Genomic DNA, 26,011 nt, shown 5'->3' with positions numbered 1-26,011 from the left:
CCTCAACAGCAAGACGAAACTCTGAATCACTCCTCCTGGGGCTTCAAGGTTCCTGTCCTTAACTGGCCCCAGACACAACCCTAGTTCCACATCATTTTCTCCAGAGAAAGAGAAGCTTGGGGCCAAGGGGTTCTGACAAGTCAAGTCTAGGCTAGAAGACATTTTCCTGGAACCATCGGCCTCCTATGAGACACGGGGTTAGACTGGGCCCCCCAGGGGTCACAGAAGCAGGAAGGAGAAAACAGCATGTGCGTGCGGCCCCTCGGGGCCACACCCTTCCATCCTGGTATGGGCCCACAGGCCCCCCGCACCACCCGAGTACCCCCAAGAGAAAACAGCCCCACTCCATACATGGCTGAACTGCTTTAACTCCATCATGGCATTTCATCTGGAGCCTGGGTGTATGAGTAATAAGTGTGTGAAAACATGAAACTAATATTCATAATTACCTTACAAGATAAAGAACTTGAAGGAAAAACAGCTTGTGTGTGCCTGGCCGTCACCATCAGATGCTCCATGAGAAACATGGCATCTCACCAGAGCCACAGACATCGTCTGCCCAGAAGTCTCAGTGCAGCGGCCCTCAGCCCCCACCAGCCACTGTACTTCATTGTTAGTACTTAATTAATGGTGCCTTTGTGCTCCTGGTCATCCTGATGCCAAGCCCAGAGCCGACTGGGACCTCTGACTTCTCTCCCATGTCTAATCAGGTGCCATTTCAGCCAACATTTGCCAAGTATCAGCAGGTCCAGGCCTGGGCCTGGTGCAGAGAGTGACAGGGTTTCTATTCATGATATCCTGTCCCTCACCCACACCCCTTTAGTCCCAGCAAGGTTCAGACTCCCATTCCCTGCCCTCCTTTATTTCTTGATTGACACATAACATAGCTACAGTAAAGCACACCAATTTTAAGCATGTGGCTCAACTGAGTTGTTGTTTTTTTCTTTTTTAAACTTTTATTTTAAATTCAGGGGTGCAATTGCAGGTTACATAGGTAAGCTTGTGTCACGGGGGTTTATCATATAGATTGCTTCACCACTCTGGTATTAAACCTAGTACCCATTAGTTATTTTTTCCATCCTCTCCCTCCTCATCACCTCCACCTTCCGAAAGGCCCCAGTGGGTGTTGTTCCCCCTCTAAGTGTCCATGTGTTCCCATCATGTAGCTCCCACTTATAACCGAGAACGTGCGGTATTTGATTTTCTGTTTCAGTGTGATTTTGCTAAGGATAATGGCCTCCAGCTCCATCCGTGTCCCAGCAAAGGATATGATCACTGAGTTTTAAACATGTGCACACTCATGTAACCACCACCTAAACAAACGGTCAAATATGTTTCCAGCACCCAGAGAGCTCTCTTGTGCCATTATGAGAAAACATCCTGTCCCAAGTTATGACCTCTTTTATCAGAGATTTAAGTTCAGGTTCTCATCAGCTTCCATAAATTACTGCCCATTAACTTTTTAATTCTTAGACTGCCTCCTCAGGACCCTGCTTTCCTCAGTTTACCTGTCCTATACTGCCAGGTGTATAGTCCTCCATTACAGCTCCAAAGCCCCTTGGATGGCTGCACTGCTGCTGCATACAAACCCCAACTCCAAATGCAAAATCCAAGGCCCTTCACTTCTACATAGCACTCCTCGGTCTCAAAGACCTAACCCCTGTTCTGGAAACCCAACTGCTGCTCTCACACCTCTGGGCCTTCTCTTCCATGGAATATGACAAAGATTCCTCATGCCCCAGGTCCATGCCCCATTTCCCCCTTTCAGTCCTATGTCCATCCTTGAAAGCCTATTTCATCCACAGACCTTCTGCAAACTCCCCAGAGAAATGCTGGTCCTTCTTCCTTGATGGTTCCCCAGCATCACTTATACTTCTTGGAGGGCACGAAATGTCATCCTTGAGACATAGCTTCCTATGTGCATATCTATGTCTTGAAGACTGGGATTCTGGGTTTCTCAAACTAGTAAAGCTTTAAAATTTCAGGAAGGGAAGGAATAACAACCTAGAGTTTCCAACTTCTAATTTGGCCAACAGAAAAAAAGAATCTATGATCCATAATCAACACCATTTCATTAAAGAAGACACTGTGGCTGAGAATAAAGGTTGGAGAGATATAATCTCAGAATAAAATGGCCAGGTCTTCAAACTGAATACATTGGTTTATGAAAAATTCACCACATTGTCCTCATTTTCCACACTTGACTATGCCTGGAGAAAATTCTCATAGACGAATTGGCTCCCATGTCTGGAAACCATTGTCCCATCGCCCCTGGTATAGCTGCACATACACAGAAGGGGCTCAGTGAGTATTCAGTTCAACTGCTCTAATCACAGGAAATCATGTGGTTCTAAGACAAGGAGCATTTCAGCTCTGCTTCCATCCCAACACAGGAGCCCAGAAAACAGCAGTGGCTGGGCAACATTCCAGTGATGAGAAGGACTGCAGGACCCACCCACACACACATGACAAAATAAAAAGCAATCCCACTATGTATGACTTGTGCCCATGTAACAACTTAGACAAGCAGTGGGCCTTGCCATTGGCCCAGGTGCCTAACTCATTGCCACAAACCCCAACCTGGTGCAATGTATGATAACAAACTTCACAAGTGTACACTGGGGCAAGCGGGGATTGGAAGGCGAAATAAAAGGGCCACCACAGTTGGCTGCATAGGTTGTGCCAAGGCACAAGGTGCTGGCTGGGGGAGCAAGCAGGGACTGAAATCTCACCTGTGCTGCACCTGCCAAGCCAGGCACCCTGGCCCAGGGCACAGTGACTCACAGGAAGAAACGCCCTCTTCAAAGTTGCACAAAGAACCAAGACTTCATTAACCGAGACTCTCAATTTCAATTCAAGGCCAAGAATATGTCAGGTCAAATATATATGTCAGGATGAATATTATGGTATGTGGATTGTATCTCTATAAAGCTTTTATCAAAATATGTATGTGTGTGTATGTATACACAAGTCTGCACACAGATACACATCCAAAAAAAACCTCTTATTCAGGGAGCTAACAAAGAAGGAAGAGTGCATAAAGGAGGTATTAAAAATATTTAAAGGAATCATATATAGAAGTTACGTTATTTAGGTATTATTAAAATTCATGTTCTAAGATGACTGTTGTGGAAGAAAAAATTATGAAAATTGTTTTTTTAAGGACATCTATAAAAAGTGAACTAGAAATAGAATTTGAGTTTTTATTATTAGTTTTAAATATATATCATATCTACCTTTCAAAAAGTCATCTATTCATTTCTGACTAACATAGCCTGGTGTCTCTATTATTTCAAATTGGTTTGGTTTTATTAAACTTTCAGTTAAAAGGTAGAGAAACTTCTAGTAAGCAACAGCTGCAGTATCTACATATACATAAAAATTAAATCTTTTAAATAGCACACACAGTTCAAACTCTTTTGGTTATCCTGTGATGAGATCCCCTGCAATCTTGGATAAAAACTGTAAATAAACTTCATGCAATCATTTACTCATTCAACAAACATTTATGGAGTGTCCACTATGTCCTAGAACTTACGCCAATTTCCTTTGCATATTCTCAGTGTTTTATCAATTTTCAAATGTAACTCATGTTTTGGAACCAAGTCTGGTTTACGACCAAATGATCACAACAGGATACCAGTAGAATTCATTTTTCAAAACAGAATTTTGTGCCCTCAGAATGAGCTGTCTCCCAAACAAGCCTTGGTACCACCCAGGCATCTGGCTCCCAGAACAGACTCTCCTCCTGCTCAGCAGGGACGCCACACCAGCAGCCAAGCTGCCTTCCTACCTGGATGGTGGTGTTGCCTCCTTCCAGAAGGGCAATAGCCAGGAGAATGCTTTCATGGAACACTCGGTCACTGGATGCATTCATGATGAGGTCGATAACTAGATTGGAAGCCCCCTCCTTGTCAAGGTGACACTGAACCTCGGCCAGACTCATCTCACCCCTGCTCATAGAGCTGGATCCGGAACCTCCCCCTAGGAAGATGGAATATTTTTTTACTAAGCATAATCAGAACAGCTAATGTTTGCTGCATACTTACTACGCACCAACACTTTATGCACTAAATGTTTTACCCATGTTCATCTCTTTAACCCTTTTAACCCCACAAGGAAAATACTGAGTATTAACACAGAGAGATGAAGATGCTTGTCCAAGGACACCAGCTTGTGAGCAGCAGAGATGGTGTTTGAATTCAGACAGGTAAGACTCTCCCTTCCATTAAACACAATGACTTGTGGCAGAGTTCAGAACTGGTTTCAGAAACAAACCAAAGTCAAACACTTCTTAGAACACTCTCAAGGAAGCTTAGCCTATAATGATCACTTTAGCTCTCTTTTTAACAAGCCCACTCTAACCCCCAACTTACTCTTTTCCATAATTTATCGGTTCATTCATTCGACAAATGTTTGCTCACTGCTTGGCATGGAGCCAAGAGCTGGGGATGGGGGAGTGAACAAAACAAAGTTCCTGTTCTCACTGCACTTCAGGGGAGATGAGTATACTTAAGAAGAGAGGACCATCCATTTAGAATGGATTCTGACTGTGTTTGGAAGGTACATATTTAAGGACTTGCCTTGTATTACTATTGGCAATAACTAAAACATGAACGCACATGGAGAAATGGGCTGATCAGCTTCAAAAAGCAGGAAATTGTCTATCTGTCCTTTCATGCAGAACTCAATTCCAGTGTCACCTCCTTTATGCTGCTTGTCCTTGACTTGTCCTTATATCTATAGCACAAGGTAGAAATTGGGTTGCACATTCTCTCTGCTATAGCTTCTCAGAGCGGAGTCTGTCTTGCATTTCCAAATCCCTGTCATGATGCCTCCCCCAAGGGCTTCACATAATTGTTAAATGACCTCCCTACAGAAAGTAAAGAGAATGGTTTTGAGAGATGATGTGAAGAGCCTCTGCATCGATTTTTGGACTTGAAAGGCCAAGTTCCCACCTCTCGGATGCCTTGAGAACTGCATCTTCATTGAGGCCGGCATAGCTCCATGAACTGGGCAGCTGTGCTTCCAGTTTTCATTTAGGGAGAAATCCAAGCTTCCTCCTTAGCATGTGCTAGGACAAATTAAGTGTACACTGAGTATTTCTGTGCTATGCATGGAACCCACCAAGGATTTGAAGCTGCCCCACAGTCATCACCATGAGACAGGAAATCGGGCAACTCACATCTGTGCTTTGAGCACTGCCTAAAAACACAAACTCGGTAAGACTCACCTTTGAGTTCCATGTTTTTGTATCTTTTACTTGTAAGTGTGCTTAAACTGATTTAAAGTAAGCACTTTTGTACAGGGATGCTTTTTGTAAACTTCCATAGGAGTTTGTGGATGTACACGGCATGGGCATTAGAATTAGATATACCAGGCTGAAATTACAGACCAGCCACTGACAAGCTTCCATTTCCTCTGTGGAACTGGGATAGACTGTACCTATCACATGATGAGCAGCTGGGAGGAGAAAAGGAGATAAAGAATGCAGTGCACTTAGGAAAGCCCCTGGCACTCAGTCAATGTATAATAAACGGCAGCTTTCACTATCCTGGGTGCCAATATCCTCATCATTTTACGGAAAGACAAGAGTCCTAACAACCACAGGACAAAGTGCAATAATATCAAATCCCTCAAATCATTCAAATATCACCAAGATGGTCACTGCATGGGAAGGAGGAGCAAAAGGCTTAGCCACTATCTAGCTGCAGGGAAATGCTAGTTTGCAGGAAAATATGTTTAGACATCAATTTGATGGTAGACCAAAGACAAAACAAGTTGCTAAAAAATACACTTGCAACACAAATTCATCTGTTGTTAGCAGTTTCAACCTGTTAGGAGGAAACATGCAGCTATCATAGAACACACTTGATTCACACATGAAGCTAATTACACCACAAAGCCTACCTCCTCCCCCGGGCTTGCTGGGTCCTCCTGGTGACAGTGGGCCATTGCCAAAGCTGGTAAGGCTCTCTCTTCTTCCCGAAGGTCTGATGTTTCCATAGTAACGGTTGACCAGAATTTGCCTGAGCGCCTCACCCTTAATTCAAACAGGATAATAAAATCAGGTTCTGCATTTAATGCATAACTGAGTGACAAATATTCAAAACACACAGGGGTACTCAGTTATAATTGGCCCAGTTTCACTTGGCGAAAAATTAAATTATTAATAGAAGCATTTAGAAACTCTGAAGTTAACTTCAATATTTTCTCAGAAAACCAGATGTTTTTTAAAAAATGGCAGCAATCTAAAATATTGACTGAAGTACCCTCTCACACAATGATAAGACAGAACAGTAATTTTGAAGGACAACTAACAATAACAAACAAAAATCCCTTTGGGGTAAGTTGATAAAATTAAGACAAATTGAAAATGCTTACAGGTCAGCTTCCACATAGCAATATAAAAATGTTATTTCAAGCACAAGGTTTATTCCCAAGGTCCAAAAAAAATTAAGATTTCAGAGTAATAGAGTCAGATGATACAATAAGCCAAAAGTAAGCCTTTCTTACAAAAATAGTCAATGGGCCAAATGTTTTAAAAAACAAAAGACAAAAACAACAAGAACTTCATAATGCTATAGGAAATAAATTAGTGGCATGAGTGGTAGACATCGAATATATAAAAAACCAACATAGATAAAATGGCATTTTGTCTGGAATCTTCTTTAAAACAATACAGGAGAGAAGGGGAAGCAGCAAGGGATATAAGTGAGACAAGAGTGGGCATGAGTTGACAGTTGCTGTTGAAGCGGAGTTATAAATGAGGGGTTTTGAAACCTTTCTGACTCCTTTTATACAGATTTCAACTTTTCTATAATAAAATTTGTTAAAAATATAAATATCAAAGAGTCCTGAACAGGGGATATAGTAACTCTTTGTAATTACTCTAACCTAAAAAACCTCCATTGTTCAGTAATAATGGGGGATGCTGGCAAGCCGGTAACCAGAGGCAGCATGCATTCTGCATTCTCAGCTCTACATCTTCAGCCGTGCTTCTAAGGGGCCCCAAGATCACCTCCCAACCTGAAGGCTCTAAAAGTCAAAGGCTGTAAAAATTTTCCCTGGACTCTTTTCCAGTATGAAAGCAGCAAGGCATGGAGTTCCTCTGGTACATCATCAAGAGAGGTGAGGGAAAAGAAGTGTGGCCAAGAGGAAAAGTGTTGAAATGGAGCAGGTCTCTAAAACAGAGACTCAAGAGTTCTTTTGAAAAGACCTGCAACTGAACCATGAGTCAGTAGAATTTAAAATGATTTGTTAATAAGCTCTGAGAATAGGTCTGGAGATTTCAAGTGAGGCATTTGCAAAACAAGACGGGAGGGAGCAGACTGATATGGGGACCCTGGGAAATGGGAGGCACCCTGGGAGAAGTGGGGGACCAAGGAAGAAAGGAGATAGGCAGGAAACTCCTGGCTCCTGTCAATCATGAAAACCGCCGAAAGTTCCAGAAAAGGTTTATCTACTCTGTTAATTCATGCTGCTAATTAAAGATTCCAGGGACAGATTGGGATGGGATAAACAGGGGAGACGGGAGGGGACTGATTTTTAAATGAATGTGCAGAAAACAAAAAAATCCCAAATTTCCTCTTTCCATTCCACCCACAAATATGTTTCTCTTCATAGTTCGGCAAAGGAGGGTAACTTCTATCAGCTCATGAAACTCATTTCTCACTGGACCGACTGTAAATTCAGAATTCCAAGAGTGCTTCAAATGGGTAAGTTATTTGTGATATTTTAAGTACTTTTTAAATAAACTGCTCACAGGTGGGGAAGAAAGTTTCAGTGCAAGATTCTTTAATGACTTAGAAGACCCCATTCCGGAACAAAGATACAACTTTACTGGTATTCCAGTGTCAGGCGCTAGTGTAAACACATGAGCACTCTCTGGAGAAGTCACTGGGAACACAGTGATTTAAAAGGCTGACTTCATAAAAGAAGCACAAGTTTTAAAGCTACATTCAAGAATGCCTATGATGAAAGAATTGAGGGCAAGAAAAGGTTGTCTCCAGTGTTGAATATGACAGATTAAATATGTTGAATATCATAGATTAAATATGTTGAATATCATAAATTAAATATGTTGAATATGATAGATTAAATATGATTTCCCTTTTTAAATATCATAATGAATCTATTTGATTCTCTTTCAATACGACACAGACTTTGAGCTCCAGAAACAGGAGTGATTGGCAGTTGACCATCCCAAGTCTCTAACTGGATCCGCTCTGGCACTGTGAGAACATTGTTTGAGTGCTAGATGGCTGGGCTGAGACCCGTAAGCTGCAGTCACTGGAAGACAGCCAACGTAGCCACTTGCAACAGGAATCTGAAAGTCCATAGGGTTGAGTGGTCAAGTCAAAGGCAGTATGGCTGTGACCAGTCAACAAACACACATCTCTTAAGGAGGTCTCAACTGGAGCCTGCGCACCACAATTCCACTTGGAGCTAGAATGACTTGCTTAGATTTTCAATTTCTGGTGGCGGCTTGTTTTTTCTCCCCCTCCTCATGGTTTTGAGGGTGAACAGCAAGACCCTGGTCAGTCTACAATCAAGCAAGCAGGAGGTGATGAAAGGAGCACGTGGACGCCAGGAACAGGAACTCCACATTTATGCAGCCTGGATGCCAAACTCAAGTTACAAAGGGATCTCACATTACCATTTTGTCTCTCCTTCAACAGAAAAACCCTAGCAGTTACCATAGCAACTGATGCATCAAATGGTACATTTTCCCCCATAAGAGAATATCATGAAATGTGCTCATTCTGGGGGGAAAAAAAACACCACATTCCACCCCACAAACTTTTTTTTGCTTTTAATTATAAGGTTTCTGGCACATATTCATCTCACCTTCTCTACACACACACACACACACACACACACACACACACACACACACAAAATTAAACTGCAAGGAAGAAAAAACAGAGAGCAAGGGTTTTTTTTTTTTAAAAAAAACAAGATGAGATTCATTCCTTTTTTGAAAGAATAAAGACTGAGAATTATAGGTAAGAGGGGATAGAAAGGAAAAATGGATAAGAATCATTAAAAGTTATGCAAATCCCTAGTGTGAAAACTCGGGTTCAAGGAAAATTCTGTTTTTCTGAGACAGTGGTTTAATTTAAGAAAAATTAAAATCTGCAGAGAAAAGCCTTCCTAATCATCTTGATATAAATTACTCAACAGCACTAAGCTGTTCACAATGTACCAGGCTGAGAAATCTGATTGCAGAGAAGGGGAAAAAAAAAAAAAAAATGACTTCTCAAATAACGTCACTTCTTCAGCTTTAACATTTGGCTGTGCAACCCTTTTTAAAAATAATACCAGTTTTTTTCCAGCAGTTTACACCTACAGTATGCAAACAAATATCAGATGTTTGTCTCAGTCAGAAATTCCCACACATTGTTACCTAAGACTGAGAAAAGAAAAAGTCATTTGTAATAAGTGTCACATTAAAACAATGAAAATTGGTAGATTAGTGATGTGGAGTAATGAAACCAAGCTCCTACCTGGTCACTCCACCAACATGTGTTCCACTGATATCAACTGAACTAAATAAGTGAAGGAACTGCGTGGGAAGAGAGCCAGTGTTGAACAAGGCACTAAGGAGTTAACATTGCCACACACAAAGGAGAGAGAGAACTGACCTTTTCCGTTTCCCAGGTTCCAGCCACTTAAAGATCATGTGCTTCAGGAAAGATCACCCTCTCATGTGAGCTGTGAGCCTCTCACACCTTAGTCAGCATGAGGGTAGTGCCTGGATTTTAACATACCTCCTTTCTCCTCTTGTTGTCTACAAAACCACCTCAATGTTTCAATCCACAAGGTATCTACAAGTTAATATCCCTTATCATATTCCAGTCACTGTGCTAAGTGCTTCATGTGCACAGCTCAGTGTCCTAAGGTATGGGGACTGTTGTCACTCCCATTTTACAGCAGAAGAAATTGAGGCATAGGGAGGTTAACTTGCTCAAAATCACACAGCTAGTACCTGGCAAAAGAAAACCCCAAAACTTGAACCTGTTTCTAATTACAAAGTTCACGGGCATAGGCAGCATTCAATACCAAGTCCTCTGAGAGCTTAGGACATGAGGGACAGCTGTGTGCATTTACCAGCTACTCCTAGGACCTAGGACAATTCTCAAGGGTAGGCAAGGATGGAAAATAGAAGAATGCAAGGTGCCTTGGGCCATGAAATGCAGGAGCTACAGGAAGCTGGAGAAGAAGGACTATAGCATCACGTCCTGAATTCTGCTGAAATGCCAACTTCCTGGAGCTATTCTCCGGTCCTAGTCTGAGAAATCACAAAGTTGATGTCTCTATCAGAGCAAGACAACAAAAGGGATTTAGGATGCAGTGGGACTGGGCAGGGGCCTGGGTGTGTGAGCAGAGTAAAGGTGCCTCTGGCTCTCCATTTATCTCAGGCATCAATTCTCCAAGACAGGTGGCAGGTGGGGAAGGTTAATGGGGACAAAAAAAAAAAAAAAAGTTAAAAAAATGAATAAGACCTGCTATTTCATAGCACAATAGGGTGACTACAGTCAACAATAACTTAATTGTACATTTTAAAGTAACTTAAAGAGTGTAACCGAATTGTTTGCAACTCAAAGGATAAATGCTGGAGGGGATGGATACCCCATTCTCCATGGTGAGTATTTCACATTGTGTGCCTCTGTCAAAACATCTCATGTACCCCATAAATACATACACCTACTATGTACCCACAAAAATAATAGAAAAATTCTCCTAGACACCTGTGATCATAGTTCCAAGACAGTCTTCAGAATGACAGGTCATTTTTGAACTCCATGACCTTAGACAAGATGTTGAACATCCCAGAATCTCAATGTCCTACTTGTGAAATGAGGATGAAGCCTGTGTCACCAGGACATCTGATTATCTTCCCAAAAATGGGCAACATGAAAATCAGTGCTGTTGGCATGCTCATGGATATATACAACCTTCTAGAAATGGTTTGGCAAGGCACAATCAGCACCTTAAGAACACATCTACCCCTTGGCCAAGGAATTCCTCTTCTAGGAATTTATTCAAAGATGCACACATTCATTCATTTCTTCATCAAAGGAAAAAAATGATGAACCACCTGTCAATTTGGGGAACTTCAGGCAGCTGTTAACTTTCAAAGATTTTCAAAACAAATGCTCAGATATGGTATTAAATGACAAAACAGGGTACAAAAGTTGTATACTTAGAATAATCCCAATGACAATGCAAATGTGCCTGTGTCTGTTGGCACATGTGCTCATGTGTATAAAAAAATGGGTAGAAGGAAATATTAAAACATCAGTGGGGCTGGGCATGGTGGCACACACCTGTAATCCCAGCACTTTGGGAGGCCAAGGCAAGGGGATTGCTTGAGCCCAGGAGTTTGAGACCTGCCTGGGAAACATAGCAAGACTCTGTCTCCACAAAAACAATAAAAAAAAGAAAACTAGCTGGGCATGGTGCCTATGGTCCCAGCTACTTGGGAGTCTGAGGCAGGAGGATCTCTTGAGCCTAGGAGGTTGAGGCTGCAGTGAGCTAAGATCGTACCACTACATTCCAGCCTGAGCAACAGAGTAATATCTGTCTCTAAAAAACCACCCAAATAACAAAAACATTAGTAGCTCTTGTGGCTAGGTAATATAATTATGACCTTTTTTCCATTATTGTAATTATAAATTATCTATAATGGTCGTCAGCCATTACAGTTTTTCTTTTTTTTCTTTTTCTTTTTCTTTTTTTTTTTTTTTTAACATTTCACCTAAATAGAAAGCCACCACAGAAAAGAAAAAAGGACATGAAAAGCTTAATTGGTCGTTATTGGGAGGCCAGCTGGTTACAGTGCTCTGATCAGGTAGACAAGGGGCAGAACCACTATTTAGTTTCATTTATATACATGGCTGTGATTGCTCTTGAGTCAATTAGTGCTTTAACAATATCAACAACAAAAGCTGCCTCTCAATCACAGTGTGTGGTTGATGGAGGCGTGATGGTCATTGATCATTAGCTCCCAATACCCAAGACTCAAGACTACGTACCCTTTTATGGTCTTCCAGCTGCCGCAGGGGTGGACTTGGTTCAAGCTCCTGCTAGGCATGCAGAAATTCCATTTTAAGTACAACACTAAGGAAACACTACCATCTGCAGCATCAGTCACATATAAAATACGTTGAGGGTTCATATATAGACAAGAGTTACACAAAAGGAGAATAGGTCTGGATTTTTGTTTTTCCCCCGAATATCCATGCTTGATTACTTTAGATGCTGCTTAACGACTGTCCCATACCCCCGACCCTAGTGCACTGTTTAAAATGGGCAGACATATGACTTTCTGGCCAACATAATTTATTGCAAAGACCATGAAGAAGAAGTTCTATATTATATGCTGTGACATTAACCCAAAAAGGGTTGTAATTCAAGACTCAATCGGGCAGGTCCTTAAGATTCATACATGCATCATTGCATAGCACATGCATAAGGACATCAAGACACACGCCTCTGAGCAGACACAGACATGGGACCATGGCTCTCTCCGCCCCACGAGTGCACAAGTCTTGTAACAAAACTGTTAACAGAATGAGGAGCTCCGATTAGGATATTAAACACTGATCATTAGAAAACACAGACACTGCAACTTTGCTATTCAATCATTTGTTCATGTTTCATTTTTAAGACTTCTTTCAAATGAAGTATACTTCATTCTAGCTTGAACTACTGTGATTTTGGAATAGTTTCTGAAATTAAATTTTGATACTTGGAAATATGTCTCCCCAAAAAGCTTCTCTATGATCTTACACACCTTAGGAAATGTTAGTCTCTCATTTAGTGAGTTTAGTTAGTAGCAAGAAGGATAGATTTTTATTTTTAATTTTTAACTGCATCATAGGCTGGGCGCAGAGGCTCATGCCTGTAATTCTAGCACTTTCAGAGGCTGAGGCGGGCGGATCACCTGAGGTCAGGAGTTTGAGACCAGGCTGGCCAACATGGGGAAACCCCATCTCTACTAAAAATACGAAAATTAGCCGAACGTTATTGCACATGCCTGTAATCCCAGCTACTCAGGAGGCTGAGGCAGGAGATTCACTTGTACCCAGGAGGCAGAGGTTGCAGTGAGCCAAGGTTGTGCCACTGCACTCCAGCCTGGGAGACAGCAGGACTTTGTCTCAAAAAAATAAAAAGATTTTTAAAAGTGCATTCTAAAATTACAAGTTTATTAGCAGCTTTTTCTACAGTTATAAATATTCTTTATTACTAATTTAGAATAACTTCAAAACTGCATCATCTCTGCACAGGACCCAAAGTCAATTTTCTATAACAGCAGAAACTGTTATACAAACACCCTCACGTGTCTCAACTAAACGTCTCATGATTAAGATGGTTCTGAGTGAGAACTTTCAAAGAACCATGTCCTGGCACCTGGAGGATGCTCAGTTTGGATCCAGCTCCTCAGGACTTTCTTTCTACACTGAGAGCCACATCCATGACAGCAATGATCTGTTTGCAGCCAGCCTAGAGACCTCCCTCCTACATCTACCACTGGGACAGACTTTTTGTCACAACAATTCAGACACCCAACCAGGACAACCGAGAGGCACCCATATTTGCTGGCACTGGCACTACAAATATAGGCAGGCAACACACCTCGGTGGCGTTCTCAGAATCCGGAGCGGGAGGAAGCTAGTTGGGAGTAAAACGAAGTACGTTAGTCATGGCACTTGCATCTTGTGGGCCACAGAGAAGTCCAGAGACCAACACTCAAGGACAAAACATGGAAGGAAGGATCAGAGATGAGGCAACGCTGCTGGATCACTGGCCGAAGTGGGCTTCAGCAATCAAGGTGACCAGATACCTTCAAATCAAACTGAATGTGGTTGTGCTGGAGGAGACAATTGACCTGCAATGGGGGAACACATTAAAAATAAGAACGAAACAAAAAAGTCTACCACTAACCAAGAAGGAATGATGCTTTAAAACAAAGCAAGTAAAAGGAAGAACCACAGCACATCCGTGTCTCGGTCCACAGAGACAGGGAAAGCAATAGTATGCGTGTCCATGGAGGCTCTCAGGGGAGCAGGGGTAGTGATGAAAGCAGGGGCCCAAGGCTTGGGAAAGTTCCGCATGCCACATGTCTCCTGTGGGTTTAGGCTTTCTCCCATGTCCCTCTGTTCTCCACATCCTGTCCTACAGCAGGAAAGAAGACCTAGGCTCCAGCTTGGGCTTCGGGGCTGCAGCCTCCCTGCTCCAGTGTCTCTGGGAGAAACGACGTCTCCTGCACTCAGGGTGACTTTGGAGATGAGTTTCCCACCCCGTGCATTTCCCTTGGGGGCTTCATAGTCTGGGTTTCCTGGCCCCATCCCAGCCATGCCACACAGATACCACCCTCCCCCTTGATTTCACAATTTCCAACCCATGGATGAGCAACAAAAGGATGCCTCGAAAGGACACGCAGGTGAGGGGGAAGGGGTGAGAGGGCATGCAGGGGCTACACAAAGATATGCCTGGAGAAAAGTCTACCACTCCGTCTGCAGACAGTGCCGTGAATCTGCCCTCCAAAAGGACATGTGCCTGGAGCAGACAAGAGATGTCAGATGGAACTGCCAGACCCCACCTGGACATCTTGGGACCAAAGTCACACACCAGCAGTGTGACTGGTGTGAGGTGTAGTCTGAGGCCACGGGACAAACCCAAGGCTCATGCTGCAACTGTGTGACCTTGGCCTCTAACAGAGCTCCAGCACACTCATCTCAGGGCCAGAAGGTGGCTGTCAGGTGGCGGGCCAGGGCTGGTGTTGAAAGCTTGAGAGCAGTGACACTGTGAAATCTGGTGGTGTCTTCATTCAGCTCCACACTACCCCTTTGGTAGTTTGATCACCAAGAGGGAGGAAAGCCTCTTAATATAGGGCTGCTATATTATGTAATCTAATGATTTGTCTTTTGTCTATTTCCCAATAGAGAAAATGAAAGAAAGATCCAGGGGATTAAACTACTTCGGCAAAGACAACAAGGGTTGCTCACTCAATTCTGGACAGATGACCTTTCATGCGTGAGCCCAACTCCACTAATCTTAGGGAGAAAACTTGCCTCTGAAGCATGCAGCCTCCTGTTCTGGGTGGGGAGGGATGGTGCCGGTGGTAGGAAGGACTTGAGTGGGGGAGGAAAGTAAAAGCAGAGCACAGGTAAAGGTATCTTCAAAATGATAGAAAGATCACAATCCAAGAACGCATTTTTAACTCTACCCTTACATTCTGTACGCTAAAGAATTAAAACTGTGTAAACATTTTTGCTATCTTCCCTTAGTGCAAAAAGAACATATGAGAAAAAGCAGAATTAAAGGAATTTCCCATGCATTTTAGAGCAGACAGAGATATAGACAGAAGTATTATATTCTACTATTTGCATGGACAACCCTCCCACTACAGCATCCTTTATTCTGATCCAATATGATCAGAACAAAAGGATTATAGGCATGGATTCACCATAGGAATGCACACAGCTACCCTCTTACCCCTTTGCCAATCAAAACAAAAGCTAAAGAAAATAAAGATGGAACTCATGTGTCGTTTGTTTGAATTCTCTTGCCTGTGCTTTGTCCAGAGAAGCATCTCGAATTCTTTCAGAATAGACATAGGTAGTATATATCTATTTCTTAATCACTCGGCAGGGATTGTGTTTTATGATTGTACTGACACTCTATTTCCTCTGTTAAACTGCTGTCATGCTTGTTCTAAAATTAGTTTAATTAATTCTTAAAACAAAAATTAAATGTAAATTAATAACTGTCTTTTTTCCCTTGAAAATTTTATGAAGCCGTTTGAGAAACAGAGGATGCTGTGCAGCTTCAAAAATTACATCTAACCAGAAAAACACTTTTAAATGCGATCTCTTTATGGAATAGATTGGAAAACCCCAGAGCGCTGCATGAGCATCCTGTGACTATGGCTCATCCAGGGTTTAGCTCTGGCGCTCTGTGTGGCCCTGAGCCAGTCATTGAACGTCTCTGGGCATCCACCTCCTGACCTATTCAAGGAGGACAAAGCAAATAGTCTTTTTCTGTGTGTTTGTTTCTGAGATGGAGTCTTGCTCTGTCGCCCAGGCTGAAGTGCTATGGCATGGTCTCGGCGCACTGCAACCTCCACCTCCAGGGTTCAAGCGATCCTCCTGCCTCAGCCTCCTGAATAGCGGGGATTACAGGCATGCGCCACCACACCCAGTTAATTTTGTATTTTTAGTAGAGACGCAGTTTCACCGTGTTGGCCAGGCTGATCTCGAACTCCTGACCTCATGTGATCCGCCCACCTCAGGCTCCCAAAGTGCTGGGATTACAGGTGTGAGTCACCGCGCATGGCTGCAAATATTCTTTAGGATTCCTTCTAGCTAAAATACTAATTAATCCTTGGTTTATTTTCAGTAAACTTCATTTCACAATATCTAGCCAGCAAGTTCCCTGAATAATCCAACCTGCTGGGACATAAAATGTTTCCAGGCATGGAAGGGGCCAGGCCACATGTGGTATCTAAGTTGGTAAAACCACCAATAGCCTATACTAGCACTTCCTCCTATAAGGATGTTGGCTACGTTTCCTTGAGGATAAGGTTATTTTACAGCAATAAGCTGTAATTTCAATAAATATAAGCACATTAATAGGATATGTATGTTCACATAAAGTTCTGTATAAATATAATGTATAATACCCCAAGCAAAAGATAATGTTTAATAAGTGAATAAATGGAATTATATTTTTATTGTCACTTTTTTTTTTTTTTTTTTTTTTTTTTTTTTACATGAAAGGTGAAGCCCTCATTGAACATGTATTCAGGAGGAATGTTTTGAGGGCATGGGCTGTCTGAAATTCCCATGTTCTGTATTCCTGGTTAGTCCCAGGACCAGTCACTACATTCAGGTGCTGGCACCTCCAGTCAAGGCCAGTCTCACACACCAACAGGTGATTCATAGCGATCTGCTGTGGTCTGGTTTTGAGCTTAGAAACCAACTAGTGCCCCCTACTGCCTCTTCATATTTACTCTGCAATCTTAAGTCTTTCCAGTGTTTTTAGGCAAGGTGAGCAAAACCTAACAATAGAAAAATAACTCCCAATGACTGGCTTTGAAATAGAAATTCAAACTGCATCTCAAGTCTCTGAATCTTAAGTGTCCTTCCCGGATGAGGCCATGAAGCAGGCCCTCATTATGGTACCTTGGGTAGTAACTGAATATATGCATATACGACACTGATCTACTCACTTGCAACACATAATGTACCTAGCATTTTATCACGGAACGAATTTCTACTATAAATGAAGGAAATTATACTTTATCATTCTTAAATGAAAAGGAGCACACAGACTTCCTAAGGTGACTATTTCTGGTGTTTGCACAATAGCACCCACCCACATCCATCCATCCGCTTCATGTGTGCCTATCACAGACCAGCACAGATCGCAGCCTGCAAACACCCTTTGTTTCCTACTGCCCTCAGCAGGAATCCCCCTCCTATCCTGGGGTTTCTAGAATTTTCCTTTGAAATGGGATGTCTCTTTCTATGACTACCCTGATAGAAACTGAATGCAATTCAAAAAATGTAACTGTATCACAGATCTAGTTATCAGCAAATCAAAGACAATTTGTATCTCCAGCCCCTCGAATCAGTCTTCAGAGTTCCTTTCCACTCACTCATAACCTGAGAGGAGACCAACAAACAAATAGCGAACAGGCTTGCAAATATGTTTGCTGGGTCCGGTCCTGCATGAGCCTCTGAAAACCCATACCAAGAAAACAGAAAGCTTTAAAGAAAATTGAGCTAAAATAGAAGTTATCTAGCATTTCAGTAGAACAACTTTAAGTCTTCCTATCTGCTGAGACAACTATCTTTACTAACTGTATTTGTTTTTAGAAACAGAACTAAGCAAAAATTATTTAGCTCCAACAATGTGGTTTCACCTACATTTTATAGAACGAGCTCATCGGAACTCAACAGCAAAGTTCATTTTTTAAAAACACATTCTGACATGACCAAAGTATACAACTTCAGTCATTATGGAATAATCTCAGTGATATATATATATATATGTATCTCCAGTGATTCTGCAATAGCTTCTGTATCTTCTGAGTTGAGTTTGCTCTGTGGTTGCCAGTGTCTAACAGTAAACAGCCCCACTGCATTTATTGGCAATTACTGCTGAAGGTCACACATCAGCAGTGAGCCTAAATTCCAGGAAAAAAAGCAGCTCTTATGTAACTGCTGCCTGAACGCTGGCAGGTACCCAACCCAGCAGTTCACAGCAATGTAAGAAAGTAGGACACCTCCACCCTGGGTTGGGCGTCATGAGAACGCCCCCTGAAGGTGAAATTTAATCATTCTGTGTTTCTCCCTTTCCCCGCTCTCTGAATTTTACAATGGCATCTTTTGCCTGCAGAAGCAGCTCAAGGTAGAAGTTGAGGAGTTAACATATGCAGCCTGCAGCTGCCCTGAGTAGCTGGAATGTGAATTTAGCTTTTTTGTTGCAATGCAGGAGGGTAAAGTTCCTAGCTGGCACCAATGGCTCCAGAGATTCCACAGTTCCAAGGAGGCAGTGATTCAATGGGAATCACATCTCAAATATGTGGAAACAGACACATCCACTGAACTATAGTACACGCTTTCTAAACACACCAATCCTTTCTACAGACACGTCTATGAAAACTAGGCAGACTACTGTTCTGCTCACCACCTCGGGAGTACTTCGCCAGAACTCTCTGTTTGATTAGCGCAGCGCTTTAAAGCTTAGGAAAGTAACTCACATGATTACCTGTTGGGGCCACTCACCTGTCATCACCTGATCTCCTAAGCTGCTACCTGGCCTCCCTGCTTAGGTAGAAGTCCCCAGATTCCATGAGCTTCTCCTTTCTAATGTGTCTCATGGTTGAGAGCTGTCATCTTGCACGAACCTGTATTATTATCCGTTTGCCCACACAAAACAGTAATCTCCAGAATGGCAGACACTGTGCCCATTTGGGGCACCACTGAATCCAAATCCCCTGGACATAACAGGCACTCAAATATTGGTCATATAAACCAATGTCTTTAGCACCAGCTGGTAACTGTTTCAAGCCAAGAATGGCTAGAGGAGGGAACTTTCTGGGGTGATGGAAACATTCTGTATCTTGATGTAGGTGGTGGCTACACTGGTGTACACATGTGTAACAATTCGCCCAGCTCTGAGCGGAAGGTACACCAACACAAGGAGTTCCCCTCTCTCCTCCACCCCATCTGTCCCCCGACCCCAGCTCCAAGGGATTAAGAAAAATCAGGGGGTAAAGATGGAGACTCTGCTTCTTTGTTTGCCAAAAAACAAACAAGCCCTCCTTTTCCTGGTTTCAAACAAAATTTTATTCTAGAAGGCAGCGGGGAAGACCCCATACCATGCACTTTTCTTGCAGGAAATCTACACCCTCTGTCCTCATTTCACCCTGTTTTCTCAGAGCACTGACAGGGCCTCAGTAGGCATTGTGCTTTTTTTCAAGTCATTAATTGCACATCAAGTGGCCTTTATGATCAAAGCGTGGTGGCCCTTCTTCAATGGGCCGCTGGGCAGGCCCTACACAGCCTTGGGGCTATTCCCCAACACATTTAGACTTTGGAGCATGGGTGTGCAGTTCAGATGTGAGGCCCTGCCCTCATCCTGGGCCAGCATGAACTCTCATTAAGCTTCTGCAGACCTCCAGCTGTGGGCTGCAGGTTTCCAGGAGTACACACCGGCAAACAGCTTGGTGGGGGAGAAACCAAGGGAGCTGTGGTAGCTTCCAGAACAGCATCAATGATAAAGGCCAAGGAGGCATCTCTGCTGAGAGGGCCAGATCCACCAGCCTGAGGGGCTGGGGACAGGGCATCAGTGTCCCAGCACTGACGGTTGCCAGGGGAACAACGCAGAGGGGGATCCACAGTTGCTTCTTCAGGGAATTTTCAAAGAATCTGAGTGGCTGCCAGAACATTCCTCTTTTATAAACAGACAGTATTCTATTTCCTAGAGTATAATTATAAACACACCTGCTCCAACTGTGGAATCTTTCCATAAGCGAGCAATAAACTCCCAGCCAGGAGACCCAAGTTCTATCTTGAGCAAGCAAACACATCAACTGATTACTATGGTGCAAAACAGTGTATTAATAACACCACAGACTCTGATTAGGGAAGGTTTTCCTTTCCCGACTTAATTTGTACTTAAGCAAATAGAAACTCTACCTCAATATTTCAGGGGAAAAATTTACATCAGTGAGGCATTTACAACGCCATGTAGAAACAAGAGTCTTAAAGGGTGCCAGCACCAAATTCAGCATAGAAGTGACTTTTCTGGCATACAAATAACCCGGAAGAAGGAACACTAAACAGGAAATGGCAAAATTCCCTGCAGTTACAGCAGTTAATTAAGTTGGTGCATTCCCTTTTGTTTTTCTCACCTTCCAGTCTTCCCAGAAGGCATGGCCCTCTCAACTGCTCCTGTCTAATTAAGGAAAAATCTGTGCTTATGGAATTTACTGTGGTAGAACAGTAAGCACATCGGGAAAGCCAGTCATGTGTTTGTCCTGATTTAGTCACTGTCTAGCTGTGTGAGCTAGGACCAGTCACTGAGCCTCTCTGAGCCCCATTCCCAAGGCAACTGTGCAAATTCAACATAACTATTCATGCTGCTTTCTGTTTCAAACCTGTAATTCAAACTCTCCTTAGGGATATCTGAACCATTTCTTAGTATTCCTGAAATTACGGTGTATTAATTAGAGTAGATACTAGAGCAGACAGCATGTTCTATTTGGTAGCTCCATCTCATCTAAAGGCATTTCTTGCTCTGGCAAAAGAAGAAACAGAGATCGGAAGTAGATCAGAGAAGTGACTTTTAAAAGACAAATTAAGTTTTAGTCCAGTTTGCTTGATTTGCAACCAATTAAGCCCTCTCAATTATGTACATGAATTCCTCAAATTAAATTTTTCCGGTAGCATTTACCTAGCATGTATCACAACCTAAAAATATAGCAAAGAATATTGAAAAAATGGACAAAACAGAAAACATTCAAGAGGCCTCCAAATCCCAAACAAAATGACCACTAATCAGTCTCCAGGGTAATTCTGGGTAAGGGAAACTAGCTTGATACGTAAGTGCAGAAGCCACTGGATGATATTCAATTTCTGGATCTATACATAGTTTTCCTTGAAGAGAAGCCACAGATACAGTACATTTCAAACCTCGCCGGTGAGCCTGCGGATGGAAAGTCTCAACTAGCACGTAGGAATTCACATTGCACTTAAAAAAAGTTGTATATGAACCCTCACACTCAATACTGTTCAATACGTAGACCAAGAGAGTAGTGAGTTTTCCTTTTTCACTACTTTCAGATTATACCAATGCTGTTATATCTTTTGGCATCAGATGCTTTACTTACAGATAGAGAAGTTCTTTAGGTCAATTTCAAAACTGACTTTCAGAGGTAGGTTAATGGCCAGCGTCAACCACCAATTCAGTTGAGATTTTAGACAGCGAACAATTAAAATCTTATCGCAGTTTAGAAAGTCTTTATCTAGACTTAGATGAGATCTCCAAGGACTAATGGCAAACAAACTCATGGGAAATGCTAACACAGACACGACAGACTCCACTCACTCCCAGAGGGCACACCACACAAAGCCAGATACTCTGACACTGAGAGACTAGAGGAAGGATCACAGGGCTAACTGGGAGGGTGTCACAGAAACACCACCATGAGACATGAAAAACAAAAAACAACAAAATTAGGACCTCAGCATTATCCAATTCATCAATGGAAATTAGCTGGAAAAGAAAAAAGGGGAGAGAGAAAGAAGGAAATGTTAGGAAAGGAAATACAAGCCAGCCAAGTTTACAGACTTTACTCTTATTGCTGCTTTCTCCTTAAAGCCTTGCCAGACGGGTAACCATCCTAAGAGGCTTGGGCACTGAGGACATGGCCAGAGCTCACCGTGACATCTGCTCGGGACCAAAACGGACACGATGCTGCCATACTTTATTCACACGTCAGGCATCAGACCTCACAGGTCACTTAACCACGTGTGCAGACAGCCCTGCGCTTGCTTGTAGACATGAAAACTTGAACCGAGCTGGGAGCAAGGGCAAATTCCTCAATGTTTTTTCCACAGAGGGTGGGAAAGAGTAGAGTGAAAGACTAGAGTAGAATTAGCCCAGTTTAGAAGAAAATTCTTTCCTTAGCCTCATTTTATGACTCAGTGGGGGACAGAAGCTCAAACAGTACCAGCTGTAACTTTAGCAGCTAATAAGACCAGCATATCCCCAGCCTGGTCCTGCGGATGATTAAAGGAACCTACATTCCCTCTAGGTTGATTAGTGCCAACTCAAGTGATAATAGTGACATAGGATTTATCAGCATCGTGTCCAAGAAAAACAAAAGTACAAGAGAAGTATCACAATTATGCTTGTTTAAGGATAGATGGATGACACTCAACTGATTTTTTATTAGGTTTGTTAACATTGAGTATATTTTGCAAATTTAAGTTGCTGTCAGAAACACTAGTAGCTGGAAATGTTAATACTTTACTCACCTGGAGCAAACACGCTTTGGTAATTAATAGGAGACTGACAATGTAGGGAATGAAAGCCCAGGTATTACCTGAGGTCATATACTTTCTAGTACTAACACAGCTACTACTATTCAGAAGGGAAACGGATTTTAAATACATTCTGAGATATCCTTTTACATTAATTCCTGGCCTCCGAATTTCTTTCCAAAGCTCTTTGAGTAATAACTTAAGTCAAGAGCAGTTTAATAATAAAAAGCTACAGTAAACAAAATCAGTTATTAATAATACATAAAATAACTATGTTTCCTTCTCAAGCCGGGTCTAGGGGCTTGAAGATTTTCTGAGTTAGAGAGTGATTCAGATTACATTTTAGAGATATTTAGCTGTGGGAGATTATTTTCTTTTCAACACAGACATGGTTTAAATTGTAGATTAAAAGCAGAGATTAGTAGGCATTACACACAGAGTGTTTGTAAAGTCCTGATATAATTTTAAAGTTTATTAACTTTGAATACACAGGATAGAAAGACACTATAAGCATCCTGCAAAAATATATTGCATCATTATTTTGGTGATAGTTTTAATATTTATTTTATATTTAACACTCTCTGAGAAGTATATGCATTGGTGGTCCTTTGAATTGTAGAGACATAAGAATTAAAGATTTTTTTTATTCCTAAGTGGTCATGATTAAAATCTCTGGCCATCTTCTTCAGTCAGCCCCTACCTTTCATCATACATGATAATTTGTTATTGTTGTTGTTGTTGTTTTGAGATGGAGTTTTGCTCTGTCACCCAGGCTGGAGCGCAATGGCGCAATCTTGGCTCACTACAACCTCCACCTCCTGGGTTCAAGTGATTCTCCTGCCTCAGCCTCCCAAGTAGCTGGGATTATAGGAGTGTGGCACCACGTCAGACTAATTTTTGTATTTTTAGTAGAGATGGGGTTTCTCCATGTTGGCCAGGCTGGTCTCGAACTCCTGACCTCAGGTGATCCACCCACCTCGGCCTCCCAAAGTGCTGGGATTACAGGCATGAGGCACCATGCCCAGTCATGATAGTTCTTGAACAGGTACTTGGGGGCACTGGACCCAGACAAGTGAAGCAACCACTTGCTACTTACTAGCCATATTCCTCTGTGTGGGAACTGATCAGAACTACAGGTTTTGGAAGACCTTGGGACAATCACACTTTGTAAACTCACTTGTCATCTACTGGAGAGTGTTTTCAACAGTGTGAAAAATCAGCAATGAGCTGAAGACTAGATGTTTAAGTTTTGATACATTTAGTGCTGTCACGGCTATTGCCCACTATTGTTTACATAATCGTGTAACATAATGGAAACTTAGAGGTTCAATCTGTAGGTAGACCTCAAAACACTCAAATGGTGTCCATCTGTTCACTGATAATGCAATGGTGAAGAACTAGGACTCTAGGATCAGACTGTTTGGGTTTGAATGCCAGGTTTCCTTGTTATTAACTATGTAACCCCGGGCAACTTCTGGAGCTCTCTGAACCTATGTTTTCTCTTCCTTGCGTATAAAATAGTTAATGACAATAGTGGTATCTATCTCTGAGGCTGAACTGAGATAAGGTAGATGTGTTTAGTATAGTGGCTAGCACATGACAAGAGGTCGATCCATATTATCATTGTTACTTATGACATAATCTAGGAAACGAGTGAATATCCATGACTTTTAAAAAGTGTGGGTCAGTCTTATAGTGATTCTATCATGTTTTAGTCTATTTGGTAATATGGGTGACAGTTCTTCATGGCTTTTTTCCCCAAGGCAGGGAGATCCATACAGGCACACCAATGTTTTTGAACAGGATAATAAAGAATGATGTCAACTTTCTTTCTCATCTGTGACCTTGACTAAGTACTCAAGCTGAATGAAATAGTAAAGATGGGTAAAGGTACCTACGTCTCATCATCTTTAAGGATTATCACTTAGAAAAAAGGCAAGAAAACCCGGCCCACACATGGTAGACACCACCTCAGGGGAGGCTGGAGAGGACACTGCACAGGGATTCGGGAAACCCAGACTCTAGTCTTGATCTCATATAGACTTCACACATGACCTCAGGCCAGTCTCTCAGCTCTGAGCCCCAGCCTCCTCGTATGCACAGGGAGAGTTGGAAGAGGCCATGCCACGGCCCCTCCAGATCCAATTCTCTGGCTATGAAGGCTCAGGAGGGGGCAGAGAAGCAGAACAATTCTGGACATCACCAGGGAGGTGTCAGTCACGGGAGAAGCTCCATAAGAGGCCACTCATCAGCAAATGGGGATGGGAGGAGGGATATGGCCTCCCTCTATACTCACCGTGGTGTCGTCCTCAGCACTCAGGCCAAAGAACACCTTGTTTATTATATTGACTCAAGCGAACTGGTTTGCTTGAGAAAGGTTAGTTCTTTGGCTCCGGGTTATTTCTGCCCTTGAAAAAGTTGGCCTGCCCTGTGCGTCATGCTTCTTTAGTCAAACGGGGCAGCCAGTAAACCATCAAAAAGCATCTTCAAAAAGCCTTAGTGAGACAGACAAAGTGAATACCAGCTACCAGGTCAGGAGACAGAAATACTTTAGTGTCCCTTGTTCTTCTCTCTCTTTTGAAGTTCAATTAATAGAAATGTTTAAGTAGCATTTCCCGGCAGTCAAGCATTGGGCCAGCAGCACTGCAAGTCTTGCAGGTTTGGAGTGGCTAACGTGGGTTTCTAGAGCATCTTCCTTGGTTTCATGGCATTTTCCATGCTGGCCTATAGTTTGTTCATGTTCATGGAGGGGAATGACAGCCCTAACCAGACTGGAAAGAAATGCCATCTCTCTCCAAGCCTCTCTGCTTAGGTGTGACTAATTTCTTCACCAGCTGAAAAGGATTTAACTAGACCCCAGGAACCTCTATGAAACTGTGATATAATTTACTCTTCCCAAGTGATCTCCTTTGAGGGTCCTCTCAACCCTATGCCCTTTCTTTCTCCATGAGCTTTATAACATGCATTACAGTATTTCCCATGTGGCATCCCTTGGGGTCTGGGATGCTCTCCCCATTGGCACTAATGGGTAGGGGCAGGGAGCAGGGCAGCACACTTTCCACATGGCCTCAAAGACCCTGACATACTTGTCCGCCATGCAATCGAGACTCAGGAAACTCCAGGACAATGCTTCTACTTTACAGGTTATAAAAAGACAACTGCAGGGAACTGCATGTATAATCACAACTTGTAACAGTCACTAGAATAGAGGCACCAAAGTTTACTTTAAATACCTCAGTTATAGAAAGAAATAGATATTCCAAATAAGAGAAATTTGTGGTCTCCAGATTTGAAAAATCAGGTTTTATGCCCATGGATGCAAAAATACTCACTCAGCTTTGGTGAATTTAACCTTTTTTATGGAGAGCAAGTTTCTGTAACTAGATTCATATTTTATAAATGTTTCTGAAAACTAACTTTAAGAGAAATGAAGATCTTGTGAA

The 26,011-nt window shown here is 42.4% G+C and overlaps 1 protein-coding gene across 4 annotated transcripts in view; it reads right to left on the bottom strand.

Moving 5' to 3' along the window:
- The window catches only part of ITPR1 (inositol 1,4,5-trisphosphate receptor type 1), a 353,524-nt gene that overhangs the window by 110,576 nt on the left and 216,937 nt on the right, over positions 1-26,011 (bottom strand). For all 4 annotated transcript variants that reach the window (XM_010365717.2, XM_030921814.1, XM_030921842.1 and 1 more), the window contains 2 exons: positions 5,911-6,043; positions 3,794-3,984 (listed from right to left, as the gene is read on the bottom strand). In XM_010365717.2, coding sequence (XP_010364019.1) covers positions 3,794-3,984; positions 5,911-6,043 — 324 coding nt within the window. The remainder of the gene's footprint in view (positions 1-3,793; positions 3,985-5,910; positions 6,044-26,011) is intronic.

The sequence above is a fragment of the Rhinopithecus roxellana genome, chromosome 1 (genome assembly GCF_007565055.1).
Source record: "Rhinopithecus roxellana isolate Shanxi Qingling chromosome 1, ASM756505v1, whole genome shotgun sequence".
Lineage (NCBI taxonomy): Eukaryota > Metazoa > Chordata > Mammalia > Primates > Cercopithecidae > Rhinopithecus > Rhinopithecus roxellana.
This window is presented reverse-complemented; position numbering and strand designations above follow the sequence as displayed.